The 14,949-nt window shown below is 32.9% G+C and overlaps 1 protein-coding gene across 1 annotated transcript; it reads left to right on the top strand.

The window, feature by feature from the left end:
• LOC105176060 (polygalacturonase-like) lies at positions 1,931 to 3,629 on the top strand. The gene is made up of 4 exons (XM_011098739.2): positions 1,931 to 2,080; positions 2,179 to 2,493; positions 2,582 to 3,100; positions 3,203 to 3,629. Exons 1-4 carry the CDS (start codon positions 1,955 to 1,957, stop codon positions 3,446 to 3,448), a joined length of 1,206 nt encoding a protein of 401 aa, XP_011097041.1. The 5' UTR covers positions 1,931 to 1,954; the 3' UTR covers positions 3,449 to 3,629.

Here is a 14,949-nt window from a genome sequence, read left to right as displayed (position 1 = left end):
GTCTTGAATATTAATTTATGTATTATCAAAACTTTTATATAAACATATGAAGAATTGTAGTGTATAATTATTGTTATTGTTGTTATTGTTCTTATTATTATTTTTGTCGCGGTCGAACGAGATCTATGTGGTCTATATACGTATAAGGCCAAACTCGATTCCCAAACTGCAATCATTTTTTTACTAGTCCAAGACCAACCCAATCCATCCTTGACCCGCCAATTGAGGTATGGATTGGATTGGCACGATTGGTCGGCGCGTTCAGCAATTTTATTAAACAACCCTACCTATAATTAGTTCAAGGTCATGGTTGCAAGCCACCAGATGCATAGGTGTTTATCTTTCTTTATGTGTGTAGATTGTGATTAATTATTTCATAATTTTTAGTTATATTGATGTAAATATAATAATTGAGCCAATATATTACTCAGTTGCTTAATTTAGTGAAATATTAATGTAATCATGTACCACTTATATCTAAATAAATATAATTCAATAGATAATTATTAGAAGAATCTAATTAATAGTCTTATATTGTAAATTAGACTAGGGGTGTAAATGAGTGGAGCTCGAATGAATTTGCTCGATTGACAAGCACACAGTATTTTGCATCTAACAAAAATATGTTCCTAATTTTCTTCAACTACCATATAATGTAAAGAATAAGTAACTAACATAGCCTAAAAATATATAATTATAATAGTAATTGATTATAAAATACAAATCATATATTTACATTAAATTAATCTAATATTAGGAATATACAACTTCATATTATTTTCTAATATGTCTACTACTAGTTTAGTGGTAACATAATTAGTAAATATATTGAGAGTTTACATAAAATTATCCAAGTGCGTACACGTAATCTTGGTACACATAAATACTCCAAAATAAATATATAAAATATCAATTGATATTAAAATATAACAACAAATTCAAATGTATAATATATATATTAGATAGTAATTTAGACAAAAATACATAAAATACTAAATTACTGATTATGCTTATTTTATATAGATATTGAAATACCAAACTTTTATGATGATCTAAAGTTAAAATATGAGATCGGCTTGAATATAATTCTAATATATTATAAATATTTGTTTATTAACCTAATATACTATTACAGTGTAGTTAAATATATAATAGTATTTAAAAATTAAGAAAAAAGTAAAAAAAGACTCAGGAGCCGGCTCTTAAAATTTTGAATAAAAATACATTGGCATGAGCTCAGCTAATCAAGAAGCAGGAGGCTCGAGCTTGAAATGTTCGAGCTCTAGTTGAGCTTTATACGAGCCAGTTTGCCAAGCTTGGGAGCAGGTGTGGCTCATTTTCCACCCCATAAATTAGATATATAGAATTAGATTCATATCTATTTTGCATATCAGGCAAAACTTAGGCATAAAAAAAATAAATAAATAAAGAAACCTAATACATTTCATGTTACCCAAACTTTTATAATTAAAAAAATAAATTAGATACTAATTAATAATAATAATAATAATAAATTTCTATAATATAGTATAATATGAAAATAGATATAAATTAATCTATATTAGTTTATGTTAGATTCCTACAAAAAGCTAAGTTTGTTCAAAATTAACATATGATATAACACTAGCCTTAAGTCAGTATATGCAATTAAATAAATTTTTATTTTATTATAGGACTTTAATTTATATATATATATATATATATATATATAACAGTAAAATATTAGGCAATGTAAAAACTTTATTCATAGAATTGTTAGTTACATGTGTTCAAAGATGGTGCTTTGTAGGTACGACAAACTTGTTCAAAATAAAGTAATCTCTATTCCTGAAAAATAGTCATGATCAGTAACCGGTGGCTCTGAATGGTCTACTATTACTATAAATTCATAATTGATGTATGCAAAGAACTCAATTATTAACTATATCAACATCAATAAAAACTATAGAAGGCAATGGCAATAAACTTCATTACAATTCTCTTCTTTTTGTCTTTGTTGGCAATAAATGTTAATGCTCAGGGGCCAATGACATATGATATCACAAAGTATGGTGCAAAATCTGGTGGAGATATCAGTCAGGTTTAACCAATATTATCTACCTCATTTATGTGTTCAGTTGATTCCGCTTGTTTTTATGTAAATATATTTGTTGAAAAAAACACCCATTTGCATGTTAGGCTCTAATGGACGCTTGGAAGGAGGCATGCAATTCAACTTCCCCAAGCACAATAGTGGTACCACGAGGAACCTGGTCTCTTAGTCAAGTGAAACTATTAGGCCCCAATAAGGCCCCTCTCGAGCTTCAAGTCCAAGGAACCTTGCAAGCCAATCCTAATCCCGGTCAATTGCCTAATAAAGAAGGTGAATGGATTACTATCAATTATGTCAATTATTTCACCCTATCAGGTGGTGGAGTTTTTGATGGTCAAGGACAACAAGCCTGGAAGCAAAACGATTGCCACAAAAATAGAAATTGTGCCAAGCTTCCCATGGTAAGACCTACATCCTTATATATCCTCAATTATTTCAAGTGGAATAGGTATACAAATTAACAACCCATAATCACATGCATTTGTGCAGAATCTTAGCTTCAATTTCGTCAACAACTCCATAATTCGTGATGTGACCACAAAAGATAGCAAGAATTTCCACGTGAATTGTATATCGAGCCATAATGTCACATTCCTCCGATTCACAGTTTCAGCCCCTGGAGATAGCCCAAACACTGATGGTATCCATCTGGGTCGTGACACGATGATCAATATCAAAGATTCCATCATAAAAACAGGAGATGATTGTGTCTCAATTGGAGACGAGAGCAAAGAAATTCACATCCAGAATGTAACTTGTGGTCCAGGACACGGTATTAGCGTTGGAAGCCTTGGTGGGTATGCAGAAGAAAAGGATGTGCAAGGGATATATGTGACAAATTGCACCTTTATTGGCACAACAAATGGCGTCAGGGTGAAGACATGGCCCTCTGCCCCAGCAACGTTGACTGTCAGTGATTTGCATTTTGAAGATTTAATCATGGATAATGTTAGCAGTCCCATTATCATTGATCAAGAATATTGTCCACACAATCTTTGCAAAAAAGATGTAAGTTTCTCAATTTGTGATCCAAATTTTCTAACCCTTCATTTTAAAATAATTTAGACTCTTAGTATACTGATTATATTTTATTTGTTGATTATTTTACAGAGACCATCATCTATCAAGATCACTAACGTCAGCATTAAGAACGTACGGGGCACGACAAATACTGCAGAGGCGGTGACGTTTATTTGCAGTGGTCTTAAGCCATGCGAGAATGTAGAGGTGGGTGACATTGATCTTACATATAATGGAAATCAAGGTCCTATCACCACCAAATGTGCCAATGTCAAACCCAAATTTGTCGGCAAGCAGAATCCACCAGTGTGTGCCACTACTGCCAAGTCTGCTTAATTTGTTTCTTGCACATCAATTTCATATATTTTTTAGTTGGGATTAAAATTTTGGTTTTAATTAGCCTTTTAAAGATTAACTACGATTCGTTAGGGCCTTAGGCCTAAGAGATGTGACCCTCATTTTTTTTGCCCTTGGCATGATCAAGGACATAAAAGTAAAAATTGAACAGTTCTTTAAGCTGTGAGTTCCGTAGATGCATCTTTTCTATTAAGTAAATTATTGATGTACAATAAATATGTGTGACAAACTGAAAGTAATATTAAATTTTTTGATGATTAAAATATTAGGCACCAACTTAAACAGTATAATTATGGTGATCAAATTGTGAGTTTCAGTTATTCAAATAGTTTATCAACATTGCGTCCCTAATTGCATTATTAATAAAGCAATTATCCATAATTGGTAATCAAGAAATTATACTAATGTACCCACTATATTTTCAGAATACTCATATGGCAACATCAACTAGTAATCTTTTTTCTTTTAAAAAAAAAACAAGTATAGTGTCTATTTGTACAATAAATAAAGTGAAAGTTGTCTTTTGGTGTCTCACTTAATCTGTACTATAAATTAAGGGAAAGCGTCTCTTTAGTATCTTCCTTATTTTTGGTCTTTTCCTTTTTGTTTTTTCTTTTCTTTTGAATAACCTAACTTCCATGTATCCCTAATTATATACAAGTGGTAAAAATAATTTTTTTAAATAACTAGTTATTTTAGGTAATTTTTTCTCTTTTTCCTACTCTAAATATTCTCATTCAAAATTATTTATTTTTTATCGTAATTATTTTTCCTAAAACTATATTTTTTTATTAAATGATATTTAATTATTATATTTTTTGTCATGCATCGAATGTGCCTTATACATACAAAATAAGGATCAGATAGTACAATGATTTCATCAAAAGAAGGCAGAAAAAAAAACAAGATATGTGATCTGCTGCCGTTAGGGCAAAAATATTAGCAGCTCGATTGGCTTCCGTATCATTAAAAGTGCCAATAATCGCAAAGCAAAGATATTAGAACCTCGAAAGTTTTGTCTTTTCTACATAAAAGAAAGAAGCAGAAGTTTAGAGTTTGTTTCAATTATCAGTTTCTTAATATTTTGAAATATGCCACCATAAGGCCATTCCGTAAAGTGCAACATTCAGCAATATTATTTGTGTTCATGCTTATGACTGCTGAAAATGCAATAACAAACCCAAACTAGGAATCAAGAATGATTCCAACACAACCCGAAGGTCCCAGATTTCCAAGGGAAATCCCATCAATATGAAAGGGAGTTGATCGATCTGGTGGAAGCGCAAAACATAAAAGAAACAAAAGACGTTCAAGGGGTGTATCCTTGAACGTTCTTGGGCTATCGGTGTATCAAACCAGAAATAAGAAAGTAAAGATCCACGTCATAGGCTATGGAGAAAACGAAAAGTAATATTTAAACGACAAACATTACTCTGCTCATTTTCTTTAATTAAGTACATGCATTGAACTCCTTTCCAACGTGCGTCCACGTAAGATTCTAACATAGGAGCCATCTAATATTCCCACACCACCACCAGGAATGTGAAATTTGTCCTCGTGCTAGCAAGAAATAAATCTAGAAAGAGAGATTGAAAAACTACACTACTGCTGAGTATATTTCTCCGCTCTATCTAATTCTTGACTTGGTTGTAAATGAAGAAGAACATGAGAGATAGGAGACAATGATGAACAAAAAACAGCCCCTTAGGGGAACAAGAATTCGGCTAATAGTATCAAATAGGGTTATGGAAAAAGTTCGCATTAAAATGGGAGTAAAGGAAGGATTACCTACTCAAGTAGGTCACTTCCTTATCTCTACCCACTTCCTATGACTCCTCCACTATTCCTCACGGTCAAAATGATCAGCCCCAATCAAACCTTTGCAACCATTTTTACTCTCCATATAAGGTAGGTTGACCTAGACAACATCAACATGGGCTGCGCTTGGTGCATTTGGATGGACTAGATTAATTTGTCCAAAAAATTAAATTGAGCCCAATAACAAACTGTCGGACTTTTTATTCAATCTAATTAAATAAAATACCAGATAAAAAAAGCCCAAAATGCACTTAATTAATTAAATGGGAAAAGGGAGATTTGATCCCCTAGGTTTGGGGTAGTTCTCACTTTCGGTTCTTTAATTTTTAGACCAACAAATTTAGACCCGCAACTTTCGTAAAAATGATATATTTAGTCCAATTTCATTTCTATTTTCATCCTAACTCCATGCTCATTCCAAATGGTATCAGAGTTTAGGCTTATTGAAGAAATACTTGTTTATATTACATATTGATATATTGACTACTATGGATGAGACTTTCAAAGTATAGAATCGAACAAAGGTTCAAGTCACAATGACAATAGTGAATATTTTCAAATTTTGGAAATATATAGAAGGAATTTTCTTATGAAAATTCTTAAAAAGAGTTGACAATAGTTCGATGATAGAATGCCATTTATCACTCAATTACATGCTTAATTCAAGTATTTTAGAACTAGTTCATAGCATTGATAATTGAATTATGCATCTTTTGTGTGAATGATTGATATCAACCCCTTTTGAAGGAAAGAGAGCCAAAAAACCTCAAATGGAGCTGAAAATTATCAAGGAAAGTTGGGACAGAAATAGACTTTAACATTTGTTAGGGCGTGATCACGCCCTATTCTATCTGCAAGGTTGTTTGATGGGAGAAACCAATTTAGAAAGTTTCTAGAGAATATTTATTTGTTAATTGCTGGAAAAAACTCAAAGGGACAAAAAAAAAGAAAAAGAAGGCCCAATTGCTGCAGATGAAAAGGGGAAGAAGGGAGAAAGAGCCATTCATCGTTTTGGAGCTTGGGAGTAAGGAATCAAAGGACGTCGGTGTCCTTATCAATCAATTTTTCCATATTTTTAGCTTATGTTTTCGTTTTGGATTTTTAATTTTGCTACGAACATGTTGTGTAGCTAAACCTATTTTCTAATTCAAAGAAGAAGTTGAATCTAATCGCTATGTTTTGAGATCTTAATTCGTATCTAATTTCGCCAAGTATTACTTACATCTTATAGAATATTACAATTCATAGATCTAACAATTCAATATTAATTATTCTACGGCTATCCATGAATTAGTGATCCGTAATTGTCATGAATGAGTGGTATGAGTAGCAAGAAAATTTATTGTGTGCTTCACATGATGTATTTGAAGGGACAAGAAAACTAGGTTAGACGATTACAACTATCTCAATTGTTTGGTCTAGCTTCAACTGTTTTCACTAATGCAAATGTTATTATTGAATTGAGATGAAACACTATCGTGCCCAGTTATGAGATAATAAGTTTTGATTTAGATGCTTGAATCAAATCAATTACTATAGAAAAAAGGAATTTATTATGGCTATCCTAATAGATTTCGAGGTTGAATGCTTGATTGTGAAATTAATTTTGTGCGATCAATGATCAACATAATGATTGGGTGAAACACTTCCTTGGGTTAGAATCCTTCCTATGGATTTCTTGCTAATAATTTACTTTTGCGTTTTATTATACTTCTATTAATTATTATTCAAATTCCCTCATTTGGTTACCGCAACTTGACTAAGAAATTAAGTCGTAGTTCCCTAGGGAACCGACTTGGTTCGACTGCTGCTATAGTTATAAAATCAGTAATTAATTTTGATTGTCTTGACAATCGATCATCCAAAAAGGATTGACTCAAGTCTTCTAGACCAAAAGAGAAAAGCGATGGAGATTCCGAAGTCAAAGATCCAAGAGGATCTAATCCTTGACGGCATGAAATCCATGAAATAATGGAGGTATGAAGGGTAGATTTCCATGTTTATAAAAGTTAACATAATCCTTTACCCAACTTGGGATTGTGGATTTGGTCAATGTCCAAACTAATGAAATCATTCTAGCAGTACCATCGTCCGGGGGAAATACAGGTTCAAATGATCCTCTACTAGATCATCCAATGAGAGAAAGTATAGATTTCTATACCAACGCCACCCCGATGTTTGTGGGAGACATATGGATTTCCACACCAACAGCCACCCCGACATTTGTGGGAATCGAATTAAGAGAAAATCCAAGATGGAATTCTATAAGAGTGCCGAAAAATATACCTTAGGCAAGGACAATGCTCCAGCCCTTACATCCTTTTGGTATTATACTCAACATTGATGTTATTGACTTCTGAAACATCAAGAAGCTGATTGACGAATGGTAACTATGAATACAGCAGCGACTACGTTCAAACTGAACAAGGAAAACTTCGTACAACTATCGGACTTAAGATTGGAGGGTCTGTAAAGATCATATGACATAGTACCCCTGAAAACACCAAAGCAAGTATCCTAGTTGGAGAGTCCAAAAGTGAAATTGCTGAAAGACTAGGAAGGCTCATCAAGGTACATTTTATAAGAGATAGATACTTTGAAGGAAACAAAGCTGAAAAGGCTAAAGAGTACTCACAATCTCTTTTTGGCCTCAAACTAAGGAATATTTGTGAAATAGATGAATATATATCTACTGGTTTCGCATGTATTTTTTCTATAATGTAGTACCAATAGAAGTAGCTTCCCCTATGTTCTTTGCAAAGATCTGTAGTCCATGGTAGGAATGTTGATCCAATCATACAAAGCAGCCAAAGGACAATTGGATTCATTATCAAGGAGAATGTCTTTCCTCAAAGATGAACTAGAGGATTGGTGTTATCAAACATCCATCCAAAAGAACATGAAGAGACCGAGAGGTAGATCAAAAGAACCTTTCTCTATTCCAATAATAATGATTTTCCAATAATTATAAGAGAATCGAGCGAGCCAAGGAAGAGGAAGAATCAGAATAGTGACTCCTACCCTGGGAGTGTCCAAATCAAAGGCCAAATCATACATATCTGGATAGAAAACAGGACCAACAAGGGTTTCATCTCAAAGATCTTGACGAACAAAAGCTAGATCCAAGGAAAGAACCACCACAAAAGAACCTTCATATGAGTCCATTCTAAAGCGAATGAAAGTTTCAGGAACTGTAATTGCTGGACATACGGAGTGAAAGGACATATATCTCCAGACTGCTCGTAGAAATGTAGTGGATTATTATAATCCATGGACAACACCATATGCAGTTTACTATAGCGATTTGGATGACCTTCTTTCAGACAGAAGCATCTATAAGGAGTAAATAGAGATTGATTCAATATGATATTCAATCGAGTCAAAATAATTATAACTAAGGGGATAGGCTTCAAACCTCTAAAAGCCTGTTAGAATTCTTTCCAAGAATGACAGTGTTAAACAAACCATGGTAGGATCATACGTCAAGACTCTAATCTCAACTCGTACGATGGATTCAGAAGTGGAGGAATTGGAAGATCCTCAACCAAATAGGGCTGAGCCAAAGAGAAAAATCACTTAATCTACAAAATAAATTCAGGTGAGTTTGGTAATCCCATGGAATTTACTCGTAATGTGATGGAAATGCAATTTATAAATAAGGACAAAATTTTTGAAGAATTAAGTAAGCTAAGAGAAGAAGTAGTTGTTAGTATGAAATGGATCCACATAGGAACTATTGTAATAGTAACACAACAACTTTTAAGGAATGAATTGATTTAGAAATACATTTATCAATAATGGATAAAAGAATCAATAGTTTAAGAGATGGATGTTTTGGAACAATGTTAGAAAATTTGTATACAGGAAAATTAATATTTGATATTCACCCTAAAATTGCATACAACCTAGCTAACCAAGATTCCAATCATGTCTTAACCCTTCATCGAAAAGAAAATAAGTTGTTAAAAGCTTTAACTCATCAGACAATTAGTGATTTATAATGTAAAATTTAGTTTCCCTAAAGTGCAACCTGTTGTTGGTAAATACAAAGGCATGCTAAAAATAGCAGGGCATGAGATTGTGGTTGCAGATGTTGGAGGGCATGAGAATGGAAGTATGACTTTGAGATTAAGCTTTCTTGAAAATCATAAATCATGGGAAAGAAAAGGTAATAGTATGGAATACTGTTTAGATGTTGTTACCATAAGAATTGAATGACTAGTCCATTTTCTATATACATATCGACAGGTATGTTATATAAGCAATATAAGTCGGATTATTTTGCAATTTATATTTATTCAGGATTAGGAATTTGTTACTCGTTATTGCGGGAAAGGGTTTTTCACAAAAAAATCCTAGTACTTATTATAGGAATTCGAGAAGCAAAAATCATGATGGGAGGAGCATTTGTTACACTTTAGTTCAAGGTAAAAATGCTTTCGATGTACTTTAATGATACGGGAGCAAATATTTTGCTAAGTAATGAGTTTATCTAGACCTTTGCAAAATATGTACAGGATAATCATAGAAATCTGTTGATTTTTACTACTAACTGTGGTAGTAAGATACATGTTTTGTGAAACGATATGCATTTAACAAGATAATGGCCATAATATTTTGTAGCAAACAGGGTGATTATGATGCCAAATTAACTCATCCTAAAATGCAGAATAATAGAAAACTTGGTAAGGTTCTTTTATCTTTCAATCATAAAGCAGTGGACTAAATGGGAGAACGACCCTATTTAATGGGATGAAAAGTATAGTTAAACTTTTAAGTAATTGAGCCCAATCAAATATAAATAATCCAACTAATTATTTCTAGGCCATTTTTAATTAATGACTTCAAATTAAATCTGTGGGAGTGTTTGCAAGCGCTTCATAAAAACATTTTTCAGCTTCTAACTTCAAAACATCAGTTTTAAAGTGTTTGTGGTACCAATTTCTACTTCTAAAACGGCTAAGAAAAGCGCTTTTAGACCAAAAGTTTGAAGCACCTTGGGGGTGCTATTAGCTGCTTTGGCTTTCGGTTTTAAATAAATCCAATTTTATTTTTGACTACCTTATCCTTATTATAATAATCTTATTTCAACTTTATCGTTTTAATTTATTTTAAAAATTATATATTTTAAGTGGATATCGGATTTAAATAATTTAAATTTTATTAATAATTAAATTTACACATTTAATATTTTAAGTTTTTATATTTTATGTGCTATATTATCTAATTATGTTATTTCGTTCACATATTATTATTTGATTAATTGATATAATATTATTTTTTATACTCGTGCAAGTTTGGGTATTGTGTGTGAATCAAAAATTATATTACTTAGTGGGAGAATTATTAAAATTTTAACATATTTTTTTAATACTCTTAAAAATATAAATACAAAATACTAATTGAAATAAATGTTTTGTGATTTTTCCATAGTGACAAACAACAAGTGAAATACTAAGTGAAAATCATTAATCGAGTTTATTTTAGAAGTTATTTTTCTCCAAATACTATTTAATTTAGCTTTTATCTACTTTTCACATTTTTTTTAAACATTATCCACTTTTGATTCTGCCACAACTTTTAATTTTTTCTACAAAAAACACTTTTTTTAAAAGCAGAAGTTTTTGCAAACACTCCCTATCTACTAATTAGTTAATTAATCCAAACCACTAATTAATTAGCCCAAGTCTCTTAAATAAATTCAATTAATTTAAAGGCCAATTCCAAAATTTAATTAATCTAGTCAATTAAATTTTGGATCATCCATCTAATGAACAAGTCCACACAAATAATCCTATCAAGTCTCCAAGAATTTAATATAATCCAATTAAATTAATTCTCCTCTTTCAAAATTAATTCTAAATTAATTCTATCACTTCCCAGTGATTTGTATGTGACTCTTTAGGTTCATCATCTACTGGACTTACACTTGTGTATGATGCAATTAATTAAGTTTAATTTAATTAATTATTTTTTATTAACAAATAATTAAAAATAGTTTGTTACCACGGACAACCATCTATCAACGACACTAGAGACTACGTGAATAGTGGTGTAAACATTTAGTCTCTAAGTTCTATATAGGTATGGTCCTACTGCCCCAACTTCCATCCCTAGCTTAGGGCATAGAATTAGGCATCTATTCTTCATAATTGAGATCTGTTTACTCTACTGAAAGTCATAGAAATTCTCTTCCCAATCAATCAATTGCTATGGACATAGATTTAGAAAGTTTAAAACATTTCAGAGGACATTAGAGATCTCGTTGTTATTTTAAATTTAAAATTAATAAAATATAATAGATGCATTTGATTCAAGAAATTTGTTGGCGGGATACTTTGCTCTATTTCTAATAACACAGGGGGGTAAATTATTGATTTAGTTTTCACAGGAGGGTAAATCGCTCAGTTCCCTTAACATAGAGAAGTAAATTACATTAAACCCCTTGTATTTTGAATAGTATAAAGGAATTTATCACTATGAAAGTTATGCAGTTAACTCCTGCCAAGGCAATATGAGATTAGTCACATGATATGTACTCTTATAAAACGAACATAACTTGTCTTTTTGAACTATATGAGAGACTTTTTTCCCTCAAACAATTCCTAACTATTTTTCCTCATTTAAGGGGACGACTAGTGAAATTATGTTATATCACCCATTGAGTTGTGATGCTTAGACTAGGAAGTCTCAGAGGAAGTTTTTTGGTGGTGAAGTTCTTGTCTATCCTCGATAACAATCCAAAACTTGTTTGTGGTCATCTTTTAGCCAATTACTTGATCTCTACATTATCCAATGCTCTATCCTATGTCCTCCTTGTTGCAACTGGTTCTTTGAATCTTCCTCTGGTACAACCACTGAATCCTTAGCTATGGCAGTTCGTAGTCGGGGTTGGGGCTCTTCCCAAAGTTGTGGTGGTCATGGTCGAGGCTCCAGTGCTTCTACCAACTTTTGTTACTATACCGACTGTGGTCTACAAGGGATTGCATTTTAAGTCTATGCTCTTGTACAGACGACCCTCCAGTCATATTGGCTCCGAAAAAAGCCTTCGCCGCAGCATATCTAATATGCCAGTACAGAACTGCATAAACTTCTTTCACGCAAAGATTATCGAGGCAACATCGTCCAGCCTATCATACTACTTTTGTATCTCATTGATCATGAAAGTAAGTATGACTCCATGGACCTTGCGATTGTGAACTCGGAGAGAGATGATAGTGTCTTGAATGTGGTCATTATAAGTCGTATCTAGTGTAGTCGGAATATGTAGTGAGGGCAATGGATTCCCAAATAAAATCTGTCACCTGTTAGTATATGATAGTTAAGTCTCCTATGTGCTCTGAGATTATTTAAGTTATATGGATGACCACAATGATTGATCGAATAAGAAATGATTTCCTATGTCGATCATAAGAGTAAATGCGTCTCACGCTTTGAGCATAACTATCTAGTTTAGGATGGGAACCGACCTCCAATTCCATGCCCTATTATTAGACCGAGCGACAGTTGATGGAAGGACCATACTGTATGATAGTCGGGAGTCTAAATATTCCCACTAATATTTACCTAATCTCTAGTCTCATAGATTATTGCTAGATAGTCACCCATGGTGATGAACATTTCTGATTAATGATTAATTAATTTAATTAATTAATTATGTTGGACACAAGCCCAAATTTAGTAGAGAGCAAACTTAAAGACTTACACAAATCCTTATAGAAGTGGTAGAATTAATTTAAAATTTATCTAGAAGAAATTAACAAATTTAATTCATGGAGAATATAAATGAGTGGAAAATAGTAAAATAAAGTACTAGAAAATAAGAGTATAAATGGGTGAAATAAAAGTGTAATTTCTAGGTTTTTGTGTACAAAAAGAGATTGATATTAAAGTAAAACTCTAATTACGAAATTGAAGTGTTTCTTTCAGCTAAAAACTTAAAGCATAAAGGTGAAAGTTGCAGTATGAAGGTCCTAGGTCAAAACATGTTCTCTTCAGCTGAGGGAGCTCTCGATTTATGGACAACCACCATTAGTTAGTTGGAGAAAATCACGAATAGCGGGAGTAGGATCTCAAAATGATTAGATATGACTGAACGCAACAAGGATGTGGTGGACGGTCCCTAGCGGTTGCGGGATCCCCCTCAAGATTCGGCAAAGAGTTATCTCTTAATGTTTGGAGACCTACCATTCCTATTGGAGTTTCCCGAATTAATTAACAAACAAATACAGTTGATGCTGTATTATATATAAATCTGAAAATATACTAAAACTCTTAAACTCATTAAAATTTTGCGTTAAATAATTTTCGATGCAGATGGTTATCCATAGCCGGTAGACTTTCGGGAAGAACAACAAACGACGCAAAGGACATCTGGAAACTGCCACACTGGGAAAACAGGGAGGGAAAGTCGAAAAATCCATTACCTCTTAAGACCAAAACCTCGAATTCCTTCCAACTTCCTAGTACATTGATTGAACTTATACCAAAATTAAAAGTTCAGGTTGGACTTTTAGGTACAAGGATTGTTGGGTGGCATAACCTACATATTCAGCTGTTCATGCAAGGACGGCTCCACGTGCAAGAATTGAAGTTCCTTCCTAACACTCGGTTGCGGCTCTCACCTCTGAATTGTCAGATTCCCTTCTACAGCTTGTCCTTTGTGCTTAGTCTGGCAGGGGAGGGAAGGAGTGAAGGCTTAGGTTACTTTTGCTATAGACTGTCGGGGGGTTGAGGGGTCGCCTTAGTAAATTTTGATATGCAAAAAATTTCACCAACTAATTAGTGCATGGCTTTAGTCTCACTAGAACAAATATAGTATTTTGTTATGTTTATAATTATTATGGACAAAAGTAAAATAGTTATATTGAAATAATTATTATGGCATAAATCAACTTCTAAGGGTTGGTGTGAGATGTTACAAGTCGAGTACCTTAAGACAGGGCATCGAGAGTCTTAAAAAAACTTGCACTAAATATTGTATTTATTGGATGAATGCCGTATTTCATCACCGACAGATGTAGGTCATCAATGCAATTTTAGTAGGTTAGTCGACATAGGTTGCCAGCTGACTGAACCGACCCGCGCGAATCGGTAGAAGGATGGAACTTGTATAGAACTTGGTGACTAAGTTTTTACACTAATATTCACCTAGTCTCTAGTGCCAAGCACCGTTATTAAACACCCACCCATGGTGACGGGCGTTTCTCATTAAATGTTAATCATAAATAATTAATTAAATATATTTAATTAATTAATTGTATTGGACACAAGCCCAAAACTAGTTGAGAATGAACCTAAAGAGTCACAAATAAATCAATGTGCAAGTGATGGAATTAATTTGCAACTATTTATCAACAAAGTGAATTAATTTAGGGTAAATGCTACATTTAGTCCCTTAAGTTTTGATTCAGAATCACTTTAGTCTTTAAGGCTCTGTTTACTTTGAGAATGGAATTAAATGAGTGATAGGATTATCCTTTACTAAATGAATGATTAAAAGCCCTGTATTAATAGCAAGGTGTTTACTTATTTGTTTTCCTAAAGCCATCACATTGGCTTAGGAAGGTCACCATTGTTTCCGGCACAAGAAGAAGGTAAGAAGATCTTCAAGTATCATAGAAGAAGGAGAATAAGAGTCGGCGCAGTGACAAGAGGGAAAG

The sequence above is a fragment of the Sesamum indicum genome, linkage group LG13, assembly GCF_000512975.1.
Source record: "Sesamum indicum cultivar Zhongzhi No. 13 linkage group LG13, S_indicum_v1.0, whole genome shotgun sequence".
Classification (NCBI taxonomy): domain Eukaryota; kingdom Viridiplantae; phylum Streptophyta; class Magnoliopsida; order Lamiales; family Pedaliaceae; genus Sesamum; species Sesamum indicum.
Note: the sequence above shows the minus strand (reverse complement) of the source record. Positions and strands in the feature narration are given on the sequence as shown.

Coding starts and splice junctions, on each gene's coding strand:
- LOC105176060 (XM_011098739.2), top strand. CDS start 1,955: ATGGCAATAAACTTCATTACAATTCTCTTCTTTTTGTCTTTGTTGGCA. Junction 2,081..2,178: donor CTGGTGGAGATATCAGTCAG/GTTTAACCAATA, acceptor TTTGCATGTTAG/GCTCTAATGGACGCTTGGAA. Junction 3,101..3,202: donor ACAATCTTTGCAAAAAAGAT/GTAAGTTTCTCA, acceptor ATTATTTTACAG/AGACCATCATCTATCAAGAT.